We start from the raw sequence: 21,903 nt of genomic DNA on the forward strand, positions 1-21,903 counted from the left end.
CAAAATGAAAGTTCCTTTGTTGTTGCTTTAAGCAACAAACAAATAAAAGAAAAAACCACTCCAAGAATTCATGTATGACTGCTGACAAACATAGTATGCATATTATGTAGTGTAAATTGAATGCAGATTATTTCAACTGATTAAAGTATGAACTCCAGTATTGTGAGAGTGCATTCACTTCTTCTTCACTTTCTGAAGCTTTAGTTAGCTGAAGGAAGAGATGAGAGAGTGAGAGAAAGAGAGAGAGAGAGAGAGAGAGAGAGAGAGAGAGAGAGAGAAAGAAAAATCTTGAGGGAGAGGATGGTTGTGAAAGACTCCACTATTTATTCATTATATATAAATCAAAGTTGTGATTTGTGATGAAAGGCAGAAAGGGGAGAAACCGAGGAGGTAAAGACAAGACGCAACGGCTCATTCCACAAATGAAAAATAAAAGTGAGAGTCACGTATAGATGGAAGAGAGACAGTGGGAGACTTGGACACATCTGCTCCTCTGAGATATAAGCCTATAACAAAGAGCAACAGAGGGTTATACAAGCTTGTTTCTCTCAAACACACAAATAACAAATTAAAAGTGTTTCATGCTTTTATCAGCTCTCCACGAGCTCACATTAGCATTTTAGCTGTACTCTAGGGGAGCAAGGAAAAGAATAAACACATTTATATCCAGTTCCCTGACTCAGATCACCATAGCTCCCTTACCAAAGCCTGGGGCACAATTCTAAAACTGTATTTTGCAATACATACTCATAACATATTCATATCAACATGATTTCAGTCCACCATGGATCACAGTATGGAGTGTGGACTGGTAGCTGGAGAGGTGCCAGTTCTCCTCCTGGGCAGTGCTGAGGTGCCCTTGAGCAAGGCACCACACCCCTACCTGCTCCCTGGGCAGCACATCACTCCACCATCTCTCTAGATTTGCATGTAAATGGTAAATGGTAAATGGACCTGTACTTGTATAGCTCCTTTCTAGTCTTCCGACCACTCAAAGTGTTTTACACTACGTGCCACATTCACCCTTTCACACACATTCACTCAGTGATGGCAAAGTCCATCGAACAGAAACTAACATTCATACACATTCACACACCGATGCACGGCATCGGGAGCAATTTGGGGTTCAGTATCTTGCTCAAGGATACTTCGACATGTGGCACCAGGAGCTGGGGATCAAACCCACAACCTTCCAATTAAGGAACGACCCGCTCTGCTTCTGAGCCACAGCCGCCATGTCTGTGTAAACAAAATTGATTAATAAAAAGTTAATCTACCAATCTTCTAAAAAAGTACACAGTAATGTTTGATAATTAAAGACTGAACTACAAACATACAGAAGTGCATTCACTTGTAATATATACTTTCTAGGTAATAAGTGAAATATAATGGTTATTATACTTACAACAGGTACATTTTCATGAGTAAATATTTCAAAAAAGAGGCACTGTAAATATTATTGTGAGTTTGTGACATTTGTCCTTTTGCCTTGAGTAACAGAAACAAAACATCTTGTTTTAGCCTGATTTGAATGCATTTATGCACCAGCCAGCAGGGGTTACTTGTCCATTCCATGAAAACCAAATCAAACCAAAACCAGATATAAATTGATAGTTATCACAAGTACTGTCTGTGTAGCCAAATCCTGATATATCTTATTCCTCTTTGCCATAGAGCCAGGTTGATGTCCAAAAACTATTAAAAACACATGAGTGAGCCACATAGTTGCACTGGCTGACATGTTCTTCTTCAGTTCTCTGCTGTAAAGTTGGGCATTTTAATATGGGGTCTGATGGAGACTGACTCACTGCTGGAGCCAGCCTCAAGTGGCCGTTAGAGAAACCGCAGTGTTTGGTACTACTGCGTTAGCTTCATTTGTCAGCCACATATCACTAGTGAATCACATTGTGTCTTAATCCACAGCTGAAAAAAGTCCCCAACAAACTTAACCTCCAGTGGTTTAACTTGTGGCGGTAATGCGCATGTACAAGTTTAACCTTAATGAACACAACTGCATTAAAACACTAACACTGATCATTGCAGACACTTCTTAGTAATATCACCACAAAGACAGATGGCTTAAACGATGTGCCAACATAATGCCCTCTCAATTGGTCAAGGCAAATGACTTCTTTCATGAATGATGTCATCACCGATGTACACATTTTATGAGAAACCAATACTTTAAAACCTTATTAAGGCAATCAGTATTAGATGGGTGAACATAGGATGCAAGGATATTGTGAAAAAGAAGCCAATTCATTCATTCCCATCTTTACATTTCTTATGTTGATTAACTTTCATTGCACTCACTTCTGAGCATCTAATCTGAAGCATGTTGTGTGTTTTGGACTGACACTAAATTAATTGTACAAAATGTGAACATGTGAACATGTAGAGGTGATAGCACATAACGTTCCAATTAGTATTCAGCTTCTAAATTGCAGATCTTCCTGGGGTGTTTTATTGTCTTGATTTAGCCTGCTGACATACATATGGGTGGTTATACAAAAACCATTTTGTGTGCCACAAAACTGCTCTGTAAATCTGAATAAACAATGAAACATTTTATGTAATTTAGTTTCCAAGATATGTCTCGTAAAACCAAATGTTTTTTAAAAGTCCCCAACTTTTTTGTGCCGAGCATAAATATAAAAATGGCCTGTTCCTCAGGATTTCTCTAGTTTTTTCTACTTTTACTAGCTATTGAGGACAAAAAAGTTCAACTATCATGTAAGAATATGAATGTATATAATGCCTGTAGTGTAATTTCATTACTCATGAATGAGTTCCCAGGTTGTTGTCAACCCTGTTACTTTGAATGAAAACACCCCTTGAGAGATAATGGACTATTCCAAAAGTTACGTCATTGCTGCCTTGTATGAAGTTGATGTTGAAAATACATACACATAAGTAAATGTACTCTCCTATTAATGAATTTTCTTTGAGTTATGTAATGTTTCACAGAGGGAGACAAGCTCATTTTGTCAGCCCTGTTACCAAAAATGTATAATTGATACACACAACTCCAACATGTTGAGAAAGCTTCATAGACCTGCCATGCCTAACTTTAGTTGGTAGGCTGTGATTGGATAATTGACCCTTCCTAAATCAATAAACTCTGTGCTCCAATAACAGTTTAGCAAGCCTCAGTCAGAACCTCCGTTAGCTTTCTCCTCTTCTGTACTTAGATGTTCTGGGCTATGCTGAAAAGACAACCACGTTCTGAAGATGGTTTAAAGATAAAAGCAACATATATAGTCACATTTTTAAGTTAGATAGTTTAGCATATTAGCATGCTAACATTTGCACATTACAAACACACTATTGTTAATTACAGCTTAGGCTGGTGGCTGTGTCAATGGTTTTATAGGTATTTTGTCATAAGTTAAAAAAATAATATGTTTATACAAGTGTATCCCCTCTCACTGTGTGTGTTGTGAAGAGTACAGGACAGTAATTACTTATTATTAGTAGTACTTGTAAATATTATTTGTCACTTAATTTACGGTTGACGTATCAGAGGTGTGTGACTGGTTAACTTGACTTTCTCTCTCCCACTAATTGGAAAATAACAACAATTAAAATAATTTGAAACTCATACAGTCATTAGTCTTACACTGCACACTGTACAGAATATCTAATGAGAAGAAGAGAAGATTTATTGACTGTATATGTTTGCATTTGTCTTCTCTCCAGGTACACAGTTCTGGTGTCTTCTGGACATTGTACCCATTAAAAATGAAAAGGGTGAGGTGGTTTTGTTCCTTGTGTCCCACAAAGACATCACCGACAAGAAGAAGGACCAGGATCCTGAACAAGGACCTGACACAGGTGAGTTAATGTAAATGAAACCTTCTTACAGTTCTGATAATGGTAAAGTATGACTCCAACTTGTCCTCAAACACATAAAACACTGACTTGTATCTAGGAGTCTGGGTCACCTGTTTTTGGTGAGCTGTTCTCTTTCTCATTATTCCTAATTTGATGATGTAATCTTAAATCAGTTACTACTTACTAACTTTCGCTGGAGCTTTCAACTGCATCCCACAGTAATCATCAGTGAACATTTTAACGTCTTAGTTTTTGTGACCCAACGTCCTTGTTATGACATGATCGGAGTTCAACAAATGACGCTAGAGGGATACCTACAGCGTCATATTTTGAAGAATCAGAATCAGAATTAGGTTTATTGCCAAGTAGGTTTTTACACCTACGAGGAATGTGTCCTGGTGCAATTGGTGCATAAAATATACAATACAATTATATAAATATACAAATATACAAATCACACAAAAATCCCACAGAAAACAGAAAAATAAAGTACTTAAGTAAGTAAGGGGAGAGCTACTGGCCAAGATTTGACAACTTTGGAGTGTGAATGGGTTGGTTGGAGATCATGTGTTATGCTATGACACAACATATCACACTATGTTTTCTATTTTTTTTTACATTTTGTAGTCAGGGTTGTTTTCATGATTTCAATAAAAAAAAAGGCTTCCCCAGAATCTTCTATGAAACCTCTGTTTTCTTGGCTGTATAGTTTGAACATAATTACCCTTTAACACTGGAGAGTGCAACAACATGCACAATGTTTTGCCTCTCAGCTGTGCCACTGCAGTTATTGTAATGTCAAGCAAACAACAATTAAGCATCAATTAATAATTTTCATCCATTTTTTCATCCTGCGTCTTTTCCTGAGTGTAAATCTCACCCTGATTAAATAAGTGCTTGTCAATTTGAATATTAGCTACATGAATATTAATGACTGCCTCTATCAAATGCACATGGTGAACCATAAACATTCTGTCACAGAATATGATAATGCAGTTACTTGATGGGGGAGGTCACAACTGAAATTATCAGGCAGGATTTGTGAGTTAATTAGAGACAGTCAGGACTTAATTGCTGGCAGGGAAATGTGAAAACTCCACTGACATCTTTTTTGGTACACAGTTACTGATGTAAAGAGGAAATAAAAATGCATCTTGTCAATGGATTGATCTCAAAATATTCTTATGTCTCCAAAAACTGATCAACAATCTTAGTAAGGCTGTCCTCCCAAGAAGAATGATAGCATCTTCTACATCTCCATTCAGGTGACAAAGCCCTTTGTGGAGCCTGTGTTTGCAAGCTACTGGGGAAAAAGTAGGGTCTACAAATGTGTGATGCATCACCTCTGTTACTGGTCTTTATTTTACATTTTTTAACCTTTTTAATTTTTCCAGATTTGAAAATGGTCACTGACTTGAAAGAATATGTATATCTATATATATATTCTCTGTCCAGGACTCCATGACTCCACTATATTGTTACAAAGCTAACAGTTGTTTGCTGCTATATTAATGTTTTAAATCTTACAAATATAACCTTTAAGTAGTGCCAAATAATGGTTTTCAGATAAAAAAATAGTTAACTATTATTTTTTTGTTGTGTGTTTGGTGTGAAAGAAATGCTGAATTACCTAAAATCTACAACCTCATTGACATTACATAAAGTGCAATGTCATGAATTGTTTGCCTAAACCCCATACTGCAGTCTACAGTATAGATAAAAGCTCATCTTTAACAGTTAATTGTAACATTAGCTTACTGACGTTTAATGTTTAATGTTATGTTGTTATCACATTATATGCTGCATCTGTAGGATTTATAGAGTAAGCCCCAGGCCAGGGCAATTCCCCTTCATTGCTTTGTCTGTGGCCTAAAAGACAGTTCACCAATAACATCCAAGCAATAAAAACATATGTTATTAGTTAAATGTGACACATTATTGATGCTCCATCACATCCTGTCCGGAGTTGTTTGGGGCATGTCGAACTGTTTGTTTTTGTAAAAAAAGAGCAGATTGAAAATCTTAAAAGTGTGTGTTAAGTCTGTGATGGGAATGTCTAAAATCACTGTACAGTGTGCATTCAAAAATATTTTGTAATCCTGCAGACATTACACTGCAAACATTGAATATACAGTTATTACAGACGTTCAGATTTTACTTTTAAACTTCCGGATCCTGTCGAGTTCACTACAGAGGATTTTAGAGTTCAATACCGAGCCTGGAGAGAGATGAGGAGAGAAGCAGAGTAATCAAGACTCTTAAGATGAAGTGGAGTGTTTAAAATTGTATTTTTTTTAGATTGACTGTCAGAGTTTGTCTGTAGTGCTTCCTGGTGGGAAAGAGCACCTGCTTGAAATCACTTAGCCAATTTTCCCCCAATTGGCCATGCTCTCTCATTTGGCTGAATATCTCATTGCCTTTCCGCCGAAATGATTGAATCCAGCTTCCATACACTCCGGCTGTGTTTTACATGCCACATGAGTTATTACATTTTAAATTCAAGCTAGCAAATTAGGAGTGCAGTAGACACCACAGGGGACAGGACAAACAACAAAACAGACAGAAAGGGAAGGCGAGAGAGAGAGACAAAAGAGAATTTAAATTCTTTCTATTATCTGATTCATCACTGGGAAAGACCATAACCATTAGCATAACATTTAGGTTGTCAGAAGAAAATGAAGGGGGGGGGGTGACAACCAACCAGAAAATGAATGAAAGGAAAGGCTTTGACATTTATGATGTAATGAGTTGACACAAACAATCACATTTACCTGCTTCTGTTCCTCAGCTCCTCACTTTGGCACTTAGCTCAGCGTGATGTGCCTTTTCAAAACCTAGAAGCAGTTAAGGAGATGGAAGATGAGTGAGAAGGAGAAAAAAATGCTGGAAACACATTTAAGATGAAAAAGATCAAAGAAAGACTGAATATACAAAGCTTTATACTCCTTAACACTAACAACAGTACTTTCCTAAAAACGTGCAATCACACGCTGGTATGTGCCCCAGCTTCCTCACACACAGATGCACACTGTGTTAATTGACTGTATTAATAATTCAAAATGTATAGCCAGCCCATTAGCCACTAGCACACACAGGCTCCCCCAGAGAACATACTGTATGATCTGTCAGTAATCACAGCTTAATAAGAAGAATCTACCCTCAGGTGTGTAAATACCTTCTCCTTCTTTGCATTGCATTTCCCAATCTGCCAATATCAACTGCATGTTGAGCAGTTAAAGTAAAAATGGAGAGCTCATTCTGTGTTTTGTTTGTTCTGAATTAGAAAAATGAAGAACTGTTTTAAAACTCTAACAGAAAAAACAAAAAAACGTGTTTTTCTGTTTTTCCAAATCAGTTTTGAAATGGAAAAATCAATTAACAAACGATACACAGATTCAGCACCCATCTCTAATTGTGAATTTGGTTGAACAGCTTTAGAGCTAGTTGGACCTCACCTTCCTGTGTCTCCAGGAGACACAGGAATTGCTGATGACAATTTGGAAAGATGAGAATCGCAAGTTAGATAAGAATCATTGTCACTGCCACGTCTGTATGCTAAATATGTAGCAGCAGCCAATTAGTTTAGCTTAGCACAAAGACTGGAGAGGGAAGATTTGCCATTTGTGGATTATGGGCCAAACTGTTTCTTGGGTGGAACAGTAATATCCTGGAGTATTGATAGAGGTATCAAGCAATCTACTTTATACAGTGTACTGACATTGAAGGTAAAAGTGTTAGCTGTCCTGGATGGGCAAACCATAATGTCATTCATGTGGGAATAACAGCACACATGTTTGGGCAATCTGGTTGTGCTGTGGCGCAGAGGCAGAGTGGGTCGTCCCCTAATCGGAAGGTTGTTGGTTCAATCCCCGGCTCCTGGTGATGATGAGCACCATATGAGCAAGATATTGCTCCCAATGCCGTGAATGTGTATGAATGCGTTAGTTTCTGTTTGATGGGCTTTGCCATCACTGAGTGAATGCTTTGAGTGGTCAGAAGACGGCGCTATACAGGTCCATTTACCATTCACCACTTGTTTGTATACGTAAAAAATGACATGCATAAAGAAAGCCCCGGTAGACCCTGCACATATGTAGTTACATATGTAGTTAGTAGACTGGTGGTGCTGAAGCATAGAACATGGTTCCTGTGATATTCTGAAGCCTGATGCAGGTGTCTCGGGGTCCGTGTAAATGGACATAGCACCTTTCTAGGCTTTCAACCACTCAAAGCACTGTACACTACATGCCACACTCACCCCATTCACACACACATTCATACACTGATGGCAGTGGCTGCCATGCAAGGTGCCAACTGCTCACCAGAACGGAAACTAATCATTCATACACACTCACACAGCGATGCACAGCATCAGGAGCAATTTTGGGTTCAGTGTCTTGCTCAAGGACCCTTCGACATGCAGCAAGAGGAGCCGGGGATCGAACCAACAACCTTCCAATTAGTGGACAACCCGCTCTGCCTCTGAGCCACAGCGTGCCCATGAGCTTTTATTAACAAGCAAAGGACATCAGCTAGCATTTAGCTAATTGATCTCACCCAATAGTGTTCTCTTTTAGGAGACGGTTAGACGAGGCCAGCCAGTTCCATATATATGCAATCAATAGTTTTGTGTCCGTCTTCCATACTACACTTGAGACAAGAGCTTCGACAATAAGTAATAAAATATATTTGTCACTCTTTTCCTGGTCTTTGTGATGTCTGTCCACATTAGGAGCCAATCAAAAATATTTTTTATTTAGTATTTTTATTTTAACGTAAAATTAATCTAAAGATTTAAAATAATATAATTACTTAAATGTAAAAAATTATGTGTGGACCAGGTTGCTGACAAGTATGCTGTAGTGTGACTCACTGGATGTAGATTGAGTGAACTGAAGCGTTGAATTTCGTGGATATTGTAGGGAAACATTCATGGATGGATCTCCATCTTTGACCCTGATTTTAATGACGTCAGTGTTCCTTCCTTCAGAGTTGAAGGAAGATGTATCCTCCTCGTCAAAAGCAAAAAAGTCATGCAGATGATTGTTGCTCAGACGTGCATGAAAAGGCACGTTTTATTTTCTTAATGTCCACCTATTATGCAGCTAATTAAAGAACGTATGTAATGCAAGTAAAGAGATAATTGTTTGATTAGTAACTGTAATGTAATTACTGATTTACAGTAGGAACAGTAATGTGTTACATTACTGTGTTACAGACAAATGTAATGTGACAAACACTGATTATACCATAATATTCACATTTTTACCAAAAATGTTATGGGCTCAAGTTGTCTGGTCTGGCTAGGTTTTGTCCGACGCTTCCATCCTACTGAACATGTACCGGTATACAGGGGGGAGGGGATCCATTCGTGAGTGCAGAGACGCAGAGCCGTATATAGAGACAGCTCTGGTGAGTGGAATTTACGACAGTTAACGTTAATGGTGCTATCCATTTGTCTCGTAAATCCCCCGCCCGAGTTGCTCTGCCGCGAGAATGTGACGTAATTGCCTGGCTTGTACCACTTATAGCGTTCCATTTGACTTTGGGCATTACGAGTCGGAAAGAACATGGACACCACCAGTGCAGCAGCTGTCTTGTTATTGCTTGTGGATCATCTAAACAAGCTCAATGTGAAATACTAATGTGTTTTTCTACAGAAACACTAACATTTCAAGTAATTCCGTTATTGCAAGTCTTACATTTCAATAATATTTTGCCATTTTCGCCTATTTCAGTTTCAACAAGTGCTGTGGCGTTTGTCTCGAGCCACCAGGGGCCACCAGGGGCCACCAGCGGCAGTGGCAGGCTAGTGTTATTGTTAGCTACATTAGCCTGTTTAGCAAACCAGCTCAGAAACAAAACTTTACATTGTATTGCACGCACAGCAACACCGTGCAATGCATAAATTGGTGACCGGACTAAAGCAGCAATGTAAACAAGTGTGTAGGAACATTTAAAATCGACATTAAAACGACCAACGTAGTACAAATACAAAGAAAATACATCTCAATATGGCCGCAGCCATCTTTGTTTTGCGAGTCGTACGTTCACCCTCGTTCAGCTCGGTATACTCTGAGGAACCCCGAGTGGGACGGCTGAAATTACGACCAAAAGGGATTGTGTCGCGAAATAGCTACGAGATTTACACTTTCCAACTCGGCCGGGGGACTTACGAGACAAATGGATCGCACCATCACTACAAGTACTCCGCAGCGACTCTAGGGGTAGCTGTTTGACAAAACCGGAAAACTGCATAGTATGCCTTTAAAGGACCAGTGTGTAGGATTCAGTGGCATTTAGTGACAAAGCTGCAGATTGCAGCCATTTTAATTCAGCTCATTGTGGGGGAAACTACGGTGGCCCTGAAACTGGCGAAAAAAGCAAAAGGCCCTGTCTAGAGCCATGGCTCTAGGTAGAATCATGGTAGTTCGGGGCATCCCGGAAGCTCACCCAGAAGACAATTCTTATTTTCAGGTGATTATACACTAATGAAAACATACCTATGGATTTTATATTCCAATTAAACAGAACCTTTCCATAAAGGATAGGTTCACAATTTCTCAAGTATGTCTTAAAACAATAGACCATATGCATTGTGCTTGCTGCAGTCATATACTGGTCATTAAAAGATCCCTTTAATGTGATGTATTTCCCATTGAAACGGGTCAGCGAGGGGTCAGTCTCAAGTGTAAAGCAATGAGCTGCCATTTATGGAGAAAAAGGCAGTTTGATTTGATAAGACAGAAAAAGCTGACACAGAGTTGAGTGGGGTGAGTCATCACTGAAGGTGCACTTGTTTCTATGAAGCAGCAGTTCACTTGGATAAATTCAGCCAGGAATTTCTATCATCAGATGTTCTATCAGCCTCCACTGACCTTGAATCAAGCCCCTTCCTCTTTTTACAAGACTGCTTGAATGTAGACATGCAGAAAAACTTTTATCTTTGCCAGATTCACACTTCTACACAACCAGCATATCTCTTTTCCACATCTGTCAAAACAGATTGTGGTGCAGACGCTGTATGACACTGTCCTCAGACAGAAAATACACAGAAGAGCTACCAGTCCCAACAACAGCGGCTAGTTTTTCAGCACACCAGCAAACTGTTTGAGTGAATCATCAATGGGCAAATCTAATTTACTGTCTGAAAATGAAAATGATTTGGTTACAGGGGTGGGTATTTGCCAAGCATTACATCATAATATGGACATACAGAGGAACAATCATAATAGGAAATGTAAAGTGGAAATGGAGAGAACAAGAAAAGATTTTTTCTCTTGATGACTAACAGGAAATAACTCCCTGAAACTTCCTACTATATTTCTGCGACCTCTGTATGATCAGTTTGTGTCCTTCTCCTTCTTTTTCCTGCACGCCGACTACTTTACTTTACCCGATCTTACCTTTATTATCCAATAAATGGCAAAAAGCTTGACATGAGTGAGATGTTGGAGGTTACTACTGATTCTGTTCTGTAAATAGAGATCTGGATCTCAGCCCCAGATAATCATATTCTACCTAAAGAACACCTTGTGCAGTCAATAAAGGCCCGCATAGGCAGACAGCAAGTCAATATCAGATCAAATATTTACACAAAAAAATGTGTTGTGATCTAACATATTGGGACCACTCATGTTATACAAAGACAGATGGTTTGACCCATGTGAGTGTGTGAGAGGGGGTTCTCCTGAGACAGCATCATGGTATAGTTTGATTTTCAAGACGGTTTAAGACAGTGGTACAGGTTATGTTTTTACGGCCTCAGAGCTATTAAAGTGATTTTTAAGGTGGAACTGCTTTATTCAGTGTTTTTAACGGTTTTAATCAGCGGGTCGGTTTGTTTTGGAGAGGAGGAGACCTCTGTGGATCATTGGGCTCCCGGTAGAAACCACTGAAGGAATCCTAACCGGGAGAAGCTGACTGCAGTGACAACACTGGCGGTGAAGACAACACAACTCCCATGATCCCACGCTGCTTCACTTCATCTTTTGTTATTGTTTTGATGTGAGAGACCCCTTAGCGGCAGAAATTACACATTGTATCATTAAAAAACTCTTAAAAAGATGGCAGCATTTCAGTCAGTATGTTTGTGTTAACACAGAACTTGGTTTAAACTCTTACCCCTTGTTGTTGATTATTGCTCAACATTGTACCATCTCCTCCACAGATGAGGAGACAGGTCTGGAGGTGCATCAGGTAACTCGGCCTCCAGGATTCAACGCCAACCGGCGCCGCAGCAGAGCTGTTCTCTATCACCTGTCAGGACACCTGCAGAAACAAGACAAGAGCAAGCTCAAGATCAACAATGTGAGTTTCCCTGCATTTGTCTACACTGGTACATCTATACTTACTTAAAAGACTGGACACAGTTTCATTATATTCCTTATAATATTGTTGGAGTATTAACATGTCTGGTTGCCAGAAGATTTATTGCATGCCAGATTAGCCCCAGACTGCCTCTCATGTAATCATTAGTTTTACTTTTGAGACTTTTGCACGGATGGTTACATTCAAGTCACAGAGGTAAATATCTTTTTTTCTGAAGGATAAATATAGTCCAAGCCAAACTTTAAAAACCCCTACAGGTTGTTTAACAATAAACTGTTTGAAGTCATTTCCAGATTCTTCAAAGACTCTCTTATCCAGATGGAATACAAAGTAATTCCTGCTTTACAATCAAATGAAGTTTGTGTTGCCCAAGTAGCATCATGGTTTCTTGAAGGCTAGGATCTATAAAAGTCTGGCTTATATTTACGTTACCATATGAACAGGCATATTGTTAGTCCACGCCTGCTCCCAACACACCACACAGATCTCAAGGGCCATAATAAGAGGATGGTCACTGTAGCTGTCCATTGTTATGTGTGTTCACCACACTGTAGGTCTGCTGCAGCACAGTGGGCAGCACACACCCTGACAGATGGTATGAAGGTCAGCAGGAGTACATGCTCACTTTTACTTTGGGGTAAAAGAGCTCTGCATTTTGCTGTCAGTGATAAAACAAATATGCAGACCTATGCAGTATGCACCCTGCAAGTGTGATGGCCATTCATAGAGGGATTATGTATTTTTTAGGTATCATTATTTTGTTTTTAATTTGCTTTAATGGAATTTAAAAAATCAATAATTAAAATATCCAGGATACAGGATGTTGCACAAACATTTCCTAGTTCAACTTTTTGGCCTCAACCTTTTTAAATGAGCTCATTTGTGTTTCCTCTGTACTTTTCTCTTTCCTTTGTATTAATGTAAGATTTTTGAGGTAATCATTGCCCTGTCAAGACCCTGTTTACGGTAAGCAGTCTTTGAAAACAGGAAACAAGGGGTGCCCAGTTAGCTCAGTGGGTAGAGCTGGAGTCCCATGTACTGAGGCTGAGTCCTTGCTGCAGCGGCCCAGGGTTCAAATCTGACCTACGGCCCTTTTGCTGCGTGTCATCCCCTCTCTCTGCCCCCCTTTCCTGTCTGTCTTTGGCTGTCACTATCATAAAGACAATAAAAAGCCCCAAAAAATACTTTTAAAAAAAGAAAACAGGAAACAAAAGAACTTCATGATTAATGAAGAAATAAAATGCAGGTGAAAATCAGATTCAACTGGCCCTTTCATAAAATACAGATATCTCTCTGTGAAAACACTGTACACGTGCAAACACCTAATTATCCATTTGGAGCTAATGTTCCCAGTTTTTCTTAAATGTGTACAATGTGTAGTTCCTGGCTGCATGCTCCAAATAGGGGGCAGCATTTCATTTTCTCCCACTGTTTAATTGTTTACAGTTAGACACGCAATGTCCTCAGAAATGTATAGCTAACATTCCAAACTTAAACTGATTTTGCTGTGATTTCAATTCAATTCGATTCAATTTTATTTGTATAGCGCCAATTCATAACAGAAGGTTTTCAAACAGAGCAGGGTTGTATGCTTACGTAGTTCATAGTACAACTGATAACTGGAATTATGTAACCTACACATATTTTCACTTCTTTACCAGGTAGTCCAACTTCCTAGCTTAATTTTCTCCAGGAAATCTTCTTTTTGTCCAGATAGGAAGTAGTACCATAGAGCTCTGGGAGCCCACAGACAGCTACAATAACAACAGTGCAACTGCAGACAGGTTGAGAAGCAAGAGTAATAATAAATCCACTTTTTAATCTTAAAAGTTAAAAACTCTGAGCTCTCCTCCCACTGGTAAACGGATCAGGGCAGAATCTGTTGTGTGGGAAGCTCCAGTTGTAGCCCCAGATCTCTCCTTGAGAATTCCCCTGAGCTCAGCAGCTGTCAGCGAGTAGCAGCTCTGTCCCTCCACTCCCCCTGGTTCTCCATTTCTTCTTCCTCATGTTGAACTGAGGGCAGAGTGGATGCTACAGTGACTCACTATCCAATATTTGCTAGCTGATCAGCATGCTTATTTCAGTAGATATCTCTGTAGCACAGTACAGAGACATCTTTGACATAATGTCAAAACTCATAACTCTTCACATTCTATTGATAATGTTCATTTTTTGAATGTTTAAACATTAATGAACTAACATGGAAAATATGGAAATATTTGGTAACACTTTATAATGAGTACACACTATTAAGCATTAGCTAAGCATGAATAAATAATGAATTCATCATTTATAAAGCATGAATACACATTAGTATGTAGTTTATAAACACAGTTAAAAATGTTTTATTCATCATTGATAAGCACATTAGTTATGGATTAGTAAATACTGAATTCATATTTTATAAAGCATGATTCTGCTGTAAATAGTCATTACTATGTGGTTTATAATCACAGTTATAAATGTTTTACTCTTCATTGTGCTGTACATTTCTGCATGCACTTGCACATCCACTATTCAGACATGTATTAATGATTAGTGACTGTGTTAGCAGATGTTCTATAAAACTCACAACAAATTCATTTTCTACTGATGGCCTATAAACAGTTATTAATGCAGGAATTCACAGTTACAAAGCACTTACTACTCGTTAATTAAGTATTTTGCACGAGCTTATCTAAAGTGAGCACTATCTATGGCTTATTAAGCATTTACAAATGAGATATAAAGGCTGACAATGCCTCGAGACTCACAAAATGTTCAGTTATCTTAACAGACGAAGGAGAGACACAACACAAAGGGATATAGAACATATTGTATTGATATTTACTGCAACTTCCCAACATATTGTATGAAGACGAACAAGGGTGGTTTATGAAGACATGCTATTGTTGTGATCTTATCTGTTTGGGACGTGTACGTTGGGCTCTCAGCACGTCATCACGTTGATGACGTGCTGAGAGCGGGATGTTACGTCATATTTACGTTAACTCTCAGAAGTTTCTGACAGTGCAGCCAAGGGGAGCATGGAGAAGCACATTGGAGTTGGTGGCCGCCGACTCAATTGTGCTGAGAGCGGGAGCTCAACGTACACGTCCCAAACAGATAAGATCACAACAATAGCATGTCTTCATAAACCACCCTTGTTCGTCTTCATACAATATGTTGGGAAGTTGCAGTAAATATCAATACAATATGTTCTATATCCCTTTGTGTTGTGTCTTCCTTCGTCTGTTAAGATAACTGAACATTTTGTGAGTCTCGAGGCATTGTCAGCCTTTATATCTCATTTGTAAATGCTTAATAAGCCATAGATAGTGCTCACTTTAGATAAGCTCGTGCAAAATACTTAATTAACGAGTAGTAAGTGCTTTGTAACTGTGAATTCCTGAATTAATAACTGTTTATAGGCCATCAGTAGAAAATGAATTTGTTGTGAGTTTTATAGAACATCTGCTAACACAGTCACTAATCATTAATACATGTCTGAATAGTGGATGTGCAAGTGCATGCAGAAATGTACAGCACAATGAAGAGTAAAACATTTATAACTGTGATTATAAACCACACAGTAATGACTATTTACAGCAGAATCATGCTTTATAAATGATGAATTCAGTATTTACTAATCCATAACTAATGTGCTTATCAATGATGAATAAAACATTTTTAACTGTGTTTATAAACTACATACTAATGTGTATTCATGCTTTATAAATGATGAATTCAGTATTTATTCATGCTTAACTAATGCTTAATAGTGTGTACTCATTATAAAGTGTTACCAAATATTTTGCACATTGCTCTTGTTATGAAAAATATTTTCCACAGTATTCAGCATCATTTTTCTGTCTGCTTTTTCTGTCACTTAATACAATCTTAAAATGAGTTTTTATGGCTACACTTTCACATCAAATGGAAAATCTCCTGTGAATCATCTGATATAGATTTAATACAAACTGTAATTCAACCTGACATGCAGTGCAGCACTAGTACTTTCTGTTGGCAATTTATATTACTCTTCTGTGGGTTTTCATAATACCTGTCTCCACAACATGAGCTTGAAGAGGTTCAGTAAGTTGGTGCCTAGGAATGATATTGTATGCAGGAGTGTGTGTGGGTAGAGGTAGAAAAAGAATAAAAAGTGAAAACCTGGAACACGAGTAAGAGAGAGCAGTGTTAACCCTACTTCTCCCTGTCATCCGATCCAGAACATGTTCGGGGAGAAGCCTCCGATCCCAGAGTACAAGGTAGCAGCTATTCAGAAATCCCGCTTCATACTGCTCCACTACGGAACCTTCAAGGCCGGCTGGGATTGGCTGATCCTGCTGGCGACCTTCTACGTGGCCGTCACCGTGCCCTACAACGTATGCTTCACGGTGGTGGGAGGGCGGGATGAAGGCAGCAGCAGTGCCCCGCGGAGCCCGCCCAGCGTCAGTGACATCCTCGTAGAGATCCTGTTTATTTTAGGTGAGAGAGCATGCCGTGATTCACTTTACAAGCTGCTCCTTTGGCTAACATTTCCAGCCAAATGAATTCCTTTCATGACAAACACACACCTGAGCACACATTCAAGCTGATGTTAACACTTGCTTGATTAGTACTTTCTTTTTCCAGTGCCAGCTTCAATAATTAACACGACTTGATTATTGTCAAGATTGACTATTTGTTTGTCATTGCGTTAACCGCCCCTGATGCGAGGTCAGTAAAACAGCCTGAATCTGAGGCTTATCAGTCATAATAAAAGTTTTGTCGAGGTTTTTAATGATGCATGTGCAGCAGTGAAAGCATATGAGCCATTCGCAGTGGACCATTACGTCTTATTGCTAACTCATTTTCTAGGAAACAACAGGCCTCTTTGTCCCCAGTCTTGTCCATCTAGCTGAAGGGAAGTTGTATGAGTGCTCTTCAATGGACATTTTGCCTTAATGGAAAAGAGTGAACACAAGCCCTCCATCGATAAACTTCTGCAATGAAATTATATGAGCCGCCCGCAGTTAAATGGCTGACTCCTGTCAGTCGATATCCCATTTGTTAGAACTAATAGGCCAGCCTGTTTATCAATGCATTCACTCAGCAGACAGTGCTGGATTGAAATGTTGAAATCAGGCTTCTGTTTATTCCTTTGTTTCTGTTAATAAGCTCCTTTTCAAGAATTAACTGCATCCTAAAGACTCCTATTGGAATAGTGAGTTAACTGAAGAGTCATACTGGAGGTTTTGTCATGTTTTAGCCATCAAATTGCATCCACTATATGAGACATGAAACCTGCTTAAGATGAGTAATTCATCAAAGTTTTGTCACCATCATTCTTCTGCCAATAGGAAATTATTGTTGCGTATTAGACAGATGTGAACAAAGACCATTTTGAAAATCATTGGAGCTTTCAAGGATGAACATTGAAAGTTTAATTGCTGAAAAACATTGCATTTATGAGCTATGTGTCAAGACAAGGAGCCCTAAAAGTCCAGTGACCAAAACCAGTGAGCAAACAAAAACTTTTAAAACTGTCTCTGCCTTTAAGTCTTTTAAATGTTTGAAACTTGGTGCATATCTTAAACAACTTTTAATTTTCCTTGACTTGGATGTTTGAGCTACACATTGCAGAGTTTGACACTTTCATCTGCTGAAGGAGGAAAGTTTGCCTCGATTAGAGGGGGTGGGGGGGTGGGGTAGATGGTAAAGCGAGAAGGACAGAGACAGAGACAAAGGTGCACAGCAACAACAGTAGCAACAACTACACTAATAGAAATGACTGATGATGAGGATGATGATGAAGAACATGACGAAGATCATAACAACGACAATAGCCATACCGGGAGGGGATGATGAACCATAATAATAGTAATAATAGTAACTATAATAATAATAATAATAATAACAATAACAATAATATCAGCAATGAGTTTTTATCTACAGACGTTGTGGGTTGCCTTAAACAGAGTCAGCCATGTTAAACCGCCATGTTTCTACAGTAGCCCAAAACAGACAAACCAAACACTGGTTCTAGATAGGGACTTTCGTGTTTTTCGGCGAGTTTTGCGGCCACCGTGGTTTCTTCTACACACTTCACAACCCGTTCTCATTCCTTGGTCGGCAAATACAGACGTGAGTAGTGTTCAGTTACTTGTAATCTGAAAGTTCACAGCTAGATGGTGCAAAATCCTACACACTGGCCCTTTAAATCTCAGTTTAACACATGTATGTATGAGCAGCAATTTTGAGACCTCACAGCTAGTTTGGACACAAATCCTGGTCCAGTATGCAACTTGGACCAGTGTGATGTGGAAACTTGAAACCTCCAGGTCTCATACACTGAGAAAGGACTTCAGTTTAGTAGAAGACATCTTGTGTCCTGCCGTTAAATGTTTGGATTGAATCATATTTGCATATTCATAGAGTCTGAATTTTTCAGTGAGGGAGAAGGTAATTGAACTTCTCTGTGGAAAAACTATATGAGACTCAAAGTAGATAGATTTTTGTGTCATAAAACATGTCTGCAGGGGATATTTTAGTATTTATCTATTTTTCATATTATATCACACAAACAATGGAGTGGCTCCCTGGAAGGCAATAAATTAACCTATAAATTCCTATTCCTATAAAGTCCCTGAGATGTCCGATCTGATAAGTGCTTTAAACCAATGTGCCTGACTACATAGAGGCTTTTAGTATAACATTTCTCTTTGCTCTGCCTTTTTTTTTTTTCTCTTTTTCTTCCTGTGACCAGTTTTACAACTTCAAGTTCCCGGACATACTCTATCTATTATTTTTTTTGAAAACGTAGTCAAGGCGGCAGGCGTGTGTTGCTAAGGCGGCCGCCTTAGCTGCAAAGTGCTGCAGGAAACCCTGATCAGAGGGAAGATTGGATATTTCTATAAAGTTATTATCAATGCCCGCCACCGGGTCGGATTCCCCTTAAAATCAATGATGCGGTAGAAACACTACCACTTATGTCCACAGGGGCCGCCCTGCACAAAACTGAAAGTTCTTTGTAGGGGCTTCAAGTACACAAATTCATAGCTGTTGATCTTAGTTCATGAGTTGCTGACATCTCTTTTTCTGTCATCATGATCAAAGTGACTTACATGTGATTCACTGAATAACCATTGCTGTGTATGTTGTTCATTATTGTGTGATTTTTATGTAACAGTTAGAGCTGCACAATTACTCAAAATATTCCCGAAATCACAGTCTGGCCAAGTGTAATATGCAAATTGCAGAAGCTGCAATGTTAAAGTTAAAATGTGTGACAAACAGCATTATAATAAGTACTGTTGCTCTGAAGAGATTCCTTGGCCTACAAATCATTTTCATCACATTTAAAAATCTGTTGTTTGGTACAGACCCCAACAAATGTCACATCATCATGATTTTAATAGTTTTTTTCAGTGAAAATTCAAACTTTGATTGTGAATCATATCACAAGAAACACTAGAATAATGTCAGAATAATCACAGTATGATGTTTTTACCATATCGTGCAGCTCTAGTGACAGTTACGCCTGTACTATCCTGTTGGTAGTTCCTGCTGTCAGCTTCCGCTGTTGTTGTCGTCCTCTGCAGACATACTGCTGAACTTTCGAACTACTTTTGTGAGCACGTCGGGTCAGGTAGTGTACGACGCCCGCTCCATCTGTGTTCACTACGTCACCACTTGGCTCTTTGTCGATCTCATTGCCGCCCTGCCCTTTGACCTGCTGTATGCTTTCAACGTCAGCGTGGTGAGTCTCCTCTGTGCGTCCATCTGTGGACATTTGTGTGTTTACATTAACAAAGAACAAAGACAGCAAACAGTGTGTGACAGATTGACAAAGTGTGTGACAAATCAGCCCACTTGATGCACTTTTTTGTTCTAGGAAAGAAAAGCACTTAAATGTGGACATACACTCATGCATTCATCATTCACACTAACACACCGATGGCAACCAGCCAAATTTGGAGAAAGAGAGAATTAAAGCCTAATGTCGTAGGCTCCCTTGTGAATTGATTAGATCAACATTTCATCCAAACTGAGGCTCATCAGATGATGGCACAGAGCCAGTCTGATGTTAGAGCACATCCTGCAGGTCTCATTAATTTGTTCTTCCATGCTCTGAATCCTAAAAGATGCTTCGAACTGCAGGGTAAATTACTACACATGAATGCAAAATGAGTATTCAGACTCATTCTTAAATTCTAATTTGGAGTGAGTGAAAAACGTTTAATTTCATATGAGGTATAAATTGAAGATCCCTCTTTTGAATGAAACTGTCATTTTCACGTACAAATTATTAAGCACACTTGATGATGAAAGAAATTGTCCTGTTTTAAAGGTTATATATACACGTAATTCACTGCTACTAGATGTCACACAAGAGTGTCACGGAGAACAGTGTCTCAGACCAAAAATTTGGCAATTGGCCTACCAGACTCCATTGACAAAACTAGCAATTTTATCCTGTATTTTATTGTAGAACACACTTTGAACTGGACTCAAACAAAATAAAAGTCACAAAAACCATCTTTGTTAGTCTTTCCAACAAACACCAACGCTGGCTCGGTCCAAATAAATCAATTAGATGAGAAAAGATTTGTGAAAAGGTCTGCAACAGCTGACAGACTTAGATTGTTAAGTGTCTGACAACATTATGGGAAGGATCCCTGCAGAGATTCACACATGCACTAACATGCACATTCGGCTAGACCAGACAAATAGAATAGAGTAGAGAATAGAAATAGTTGGTATAATGTTTCATACATGTAACCTTTAATACTACTAATAATATAGGTATGCAGAAGGGTCCCTTTATATTTAAGAAAGGCTTAAGGTTGACACTGTGTGTGTGTGTGTGTGTGTGTGTGTGTGTGTGTGTGTGTGACCTGATGTGGTGTGTATCTATCTGTGCAGTACTTTGGGGTCCACCTGCTGAAGACGGTTCGGCTGCTCCGGTTACTGCGGCTGCTGCAGAAGCTGGAGCGATACTCCCAGTACAGCGCTGTGGTTCTTACTCTGCTCATGTCCATGTTCGCCTTGCTGGCCCACTGGATGGCCTGTGTCTGGTACTTCATTGGCCGCAAGGAGATCGAAAGTCCTGGATCCTGGGATATTGGTTAGTACACACTTTTTTCACCCACACAGTGCTGTAGCAGTGGAAAGTAGCGTGCTTACTCAAGAGCTACTTTACAGCTACGTGCTGTAGCTGAAATCTGCATTAAATTCTGCTGCCTGCCGCTGAGGACCGCCTCTTTGTGGAGTTCTCTCTCCTGATTGGATAAAGTGGGAACAGGATACCAGGAAGTGTATTCTCTGTTTACTGCAGGAAGGAGGGACTGGGAGACTATGTTACTGACTGATCTTTCTATATCAGTGACGGCTGTCACAATGTAGAGCTATTTAACACTTATTTTAACAAAACCAATATCACTCACGGCACCTTTAAGTACAGTTTTGAGGTACGTATACTTTCCTGGAGTTTTTCTATTTTATGCTACCTTTGACTTCTTCTTCTTCCACTACATTTATTTGTCAGCTATAGTTTCTTTACAAATAATAAAGGTCATACAAAACCCATTATTATATTAAATATGATGCATTGTTATAGAAAAAAATGTCCAACACTATATAGAGTTGTGAAAATCTGCTCCAGCTCAACCAGCTGCATCATTAAAATGATACTTAATGTATCAACAGTAATAATCCAGTGTTGTTTCTAATAATATAAACCTTCTCTGAATAACTTTCATACTTTAAGTACAT

General features: G+C 39.0%; 1 protein-coding gene across 1 annotated transcript in view; it reads left to right on the forward strand.

Annotated features, from left to right (window-relative positions):
- Positions 1-21,903, forward strand: part of kcnh3 (potassium voltage-gated channel, subfamily H (eag-related), member 3) — a 175,699-nt gene that overhangs the window by 109,258 nt on the left and 44,538 nt on the right. The window contains 5 exon segments of the mRNA XM_051403203.1: positions 3,700-3,834; positions 12,005-12,144; positions 16,377-16,635; positions 19,731-19,888; positions 21,055-21,256. Of these exon segments, the coding sequence (XP_051259163.1) occupies positions 3,700-3,834; positions 12,005-12,144; positions 16,377-16,635; positions 19,731-19,888; positions 21,055-21,256 (894 nt within the window).

The sequence above is a fragment of the Dicentrarchus labrax genome, unplaced genomic scaffold (genome assembly GCF_905237075.1).
Source record: "Dicentrarchus labrax unplaced genomic scaffold, dlabrax2021, whole genome shotgun sequence".
Lineage (NCBI taxonomy): Eukaryota > Metazoa > Chordata > Actinopteri > Moronidae > Dicentrarchus > Dicentrarchus labrax.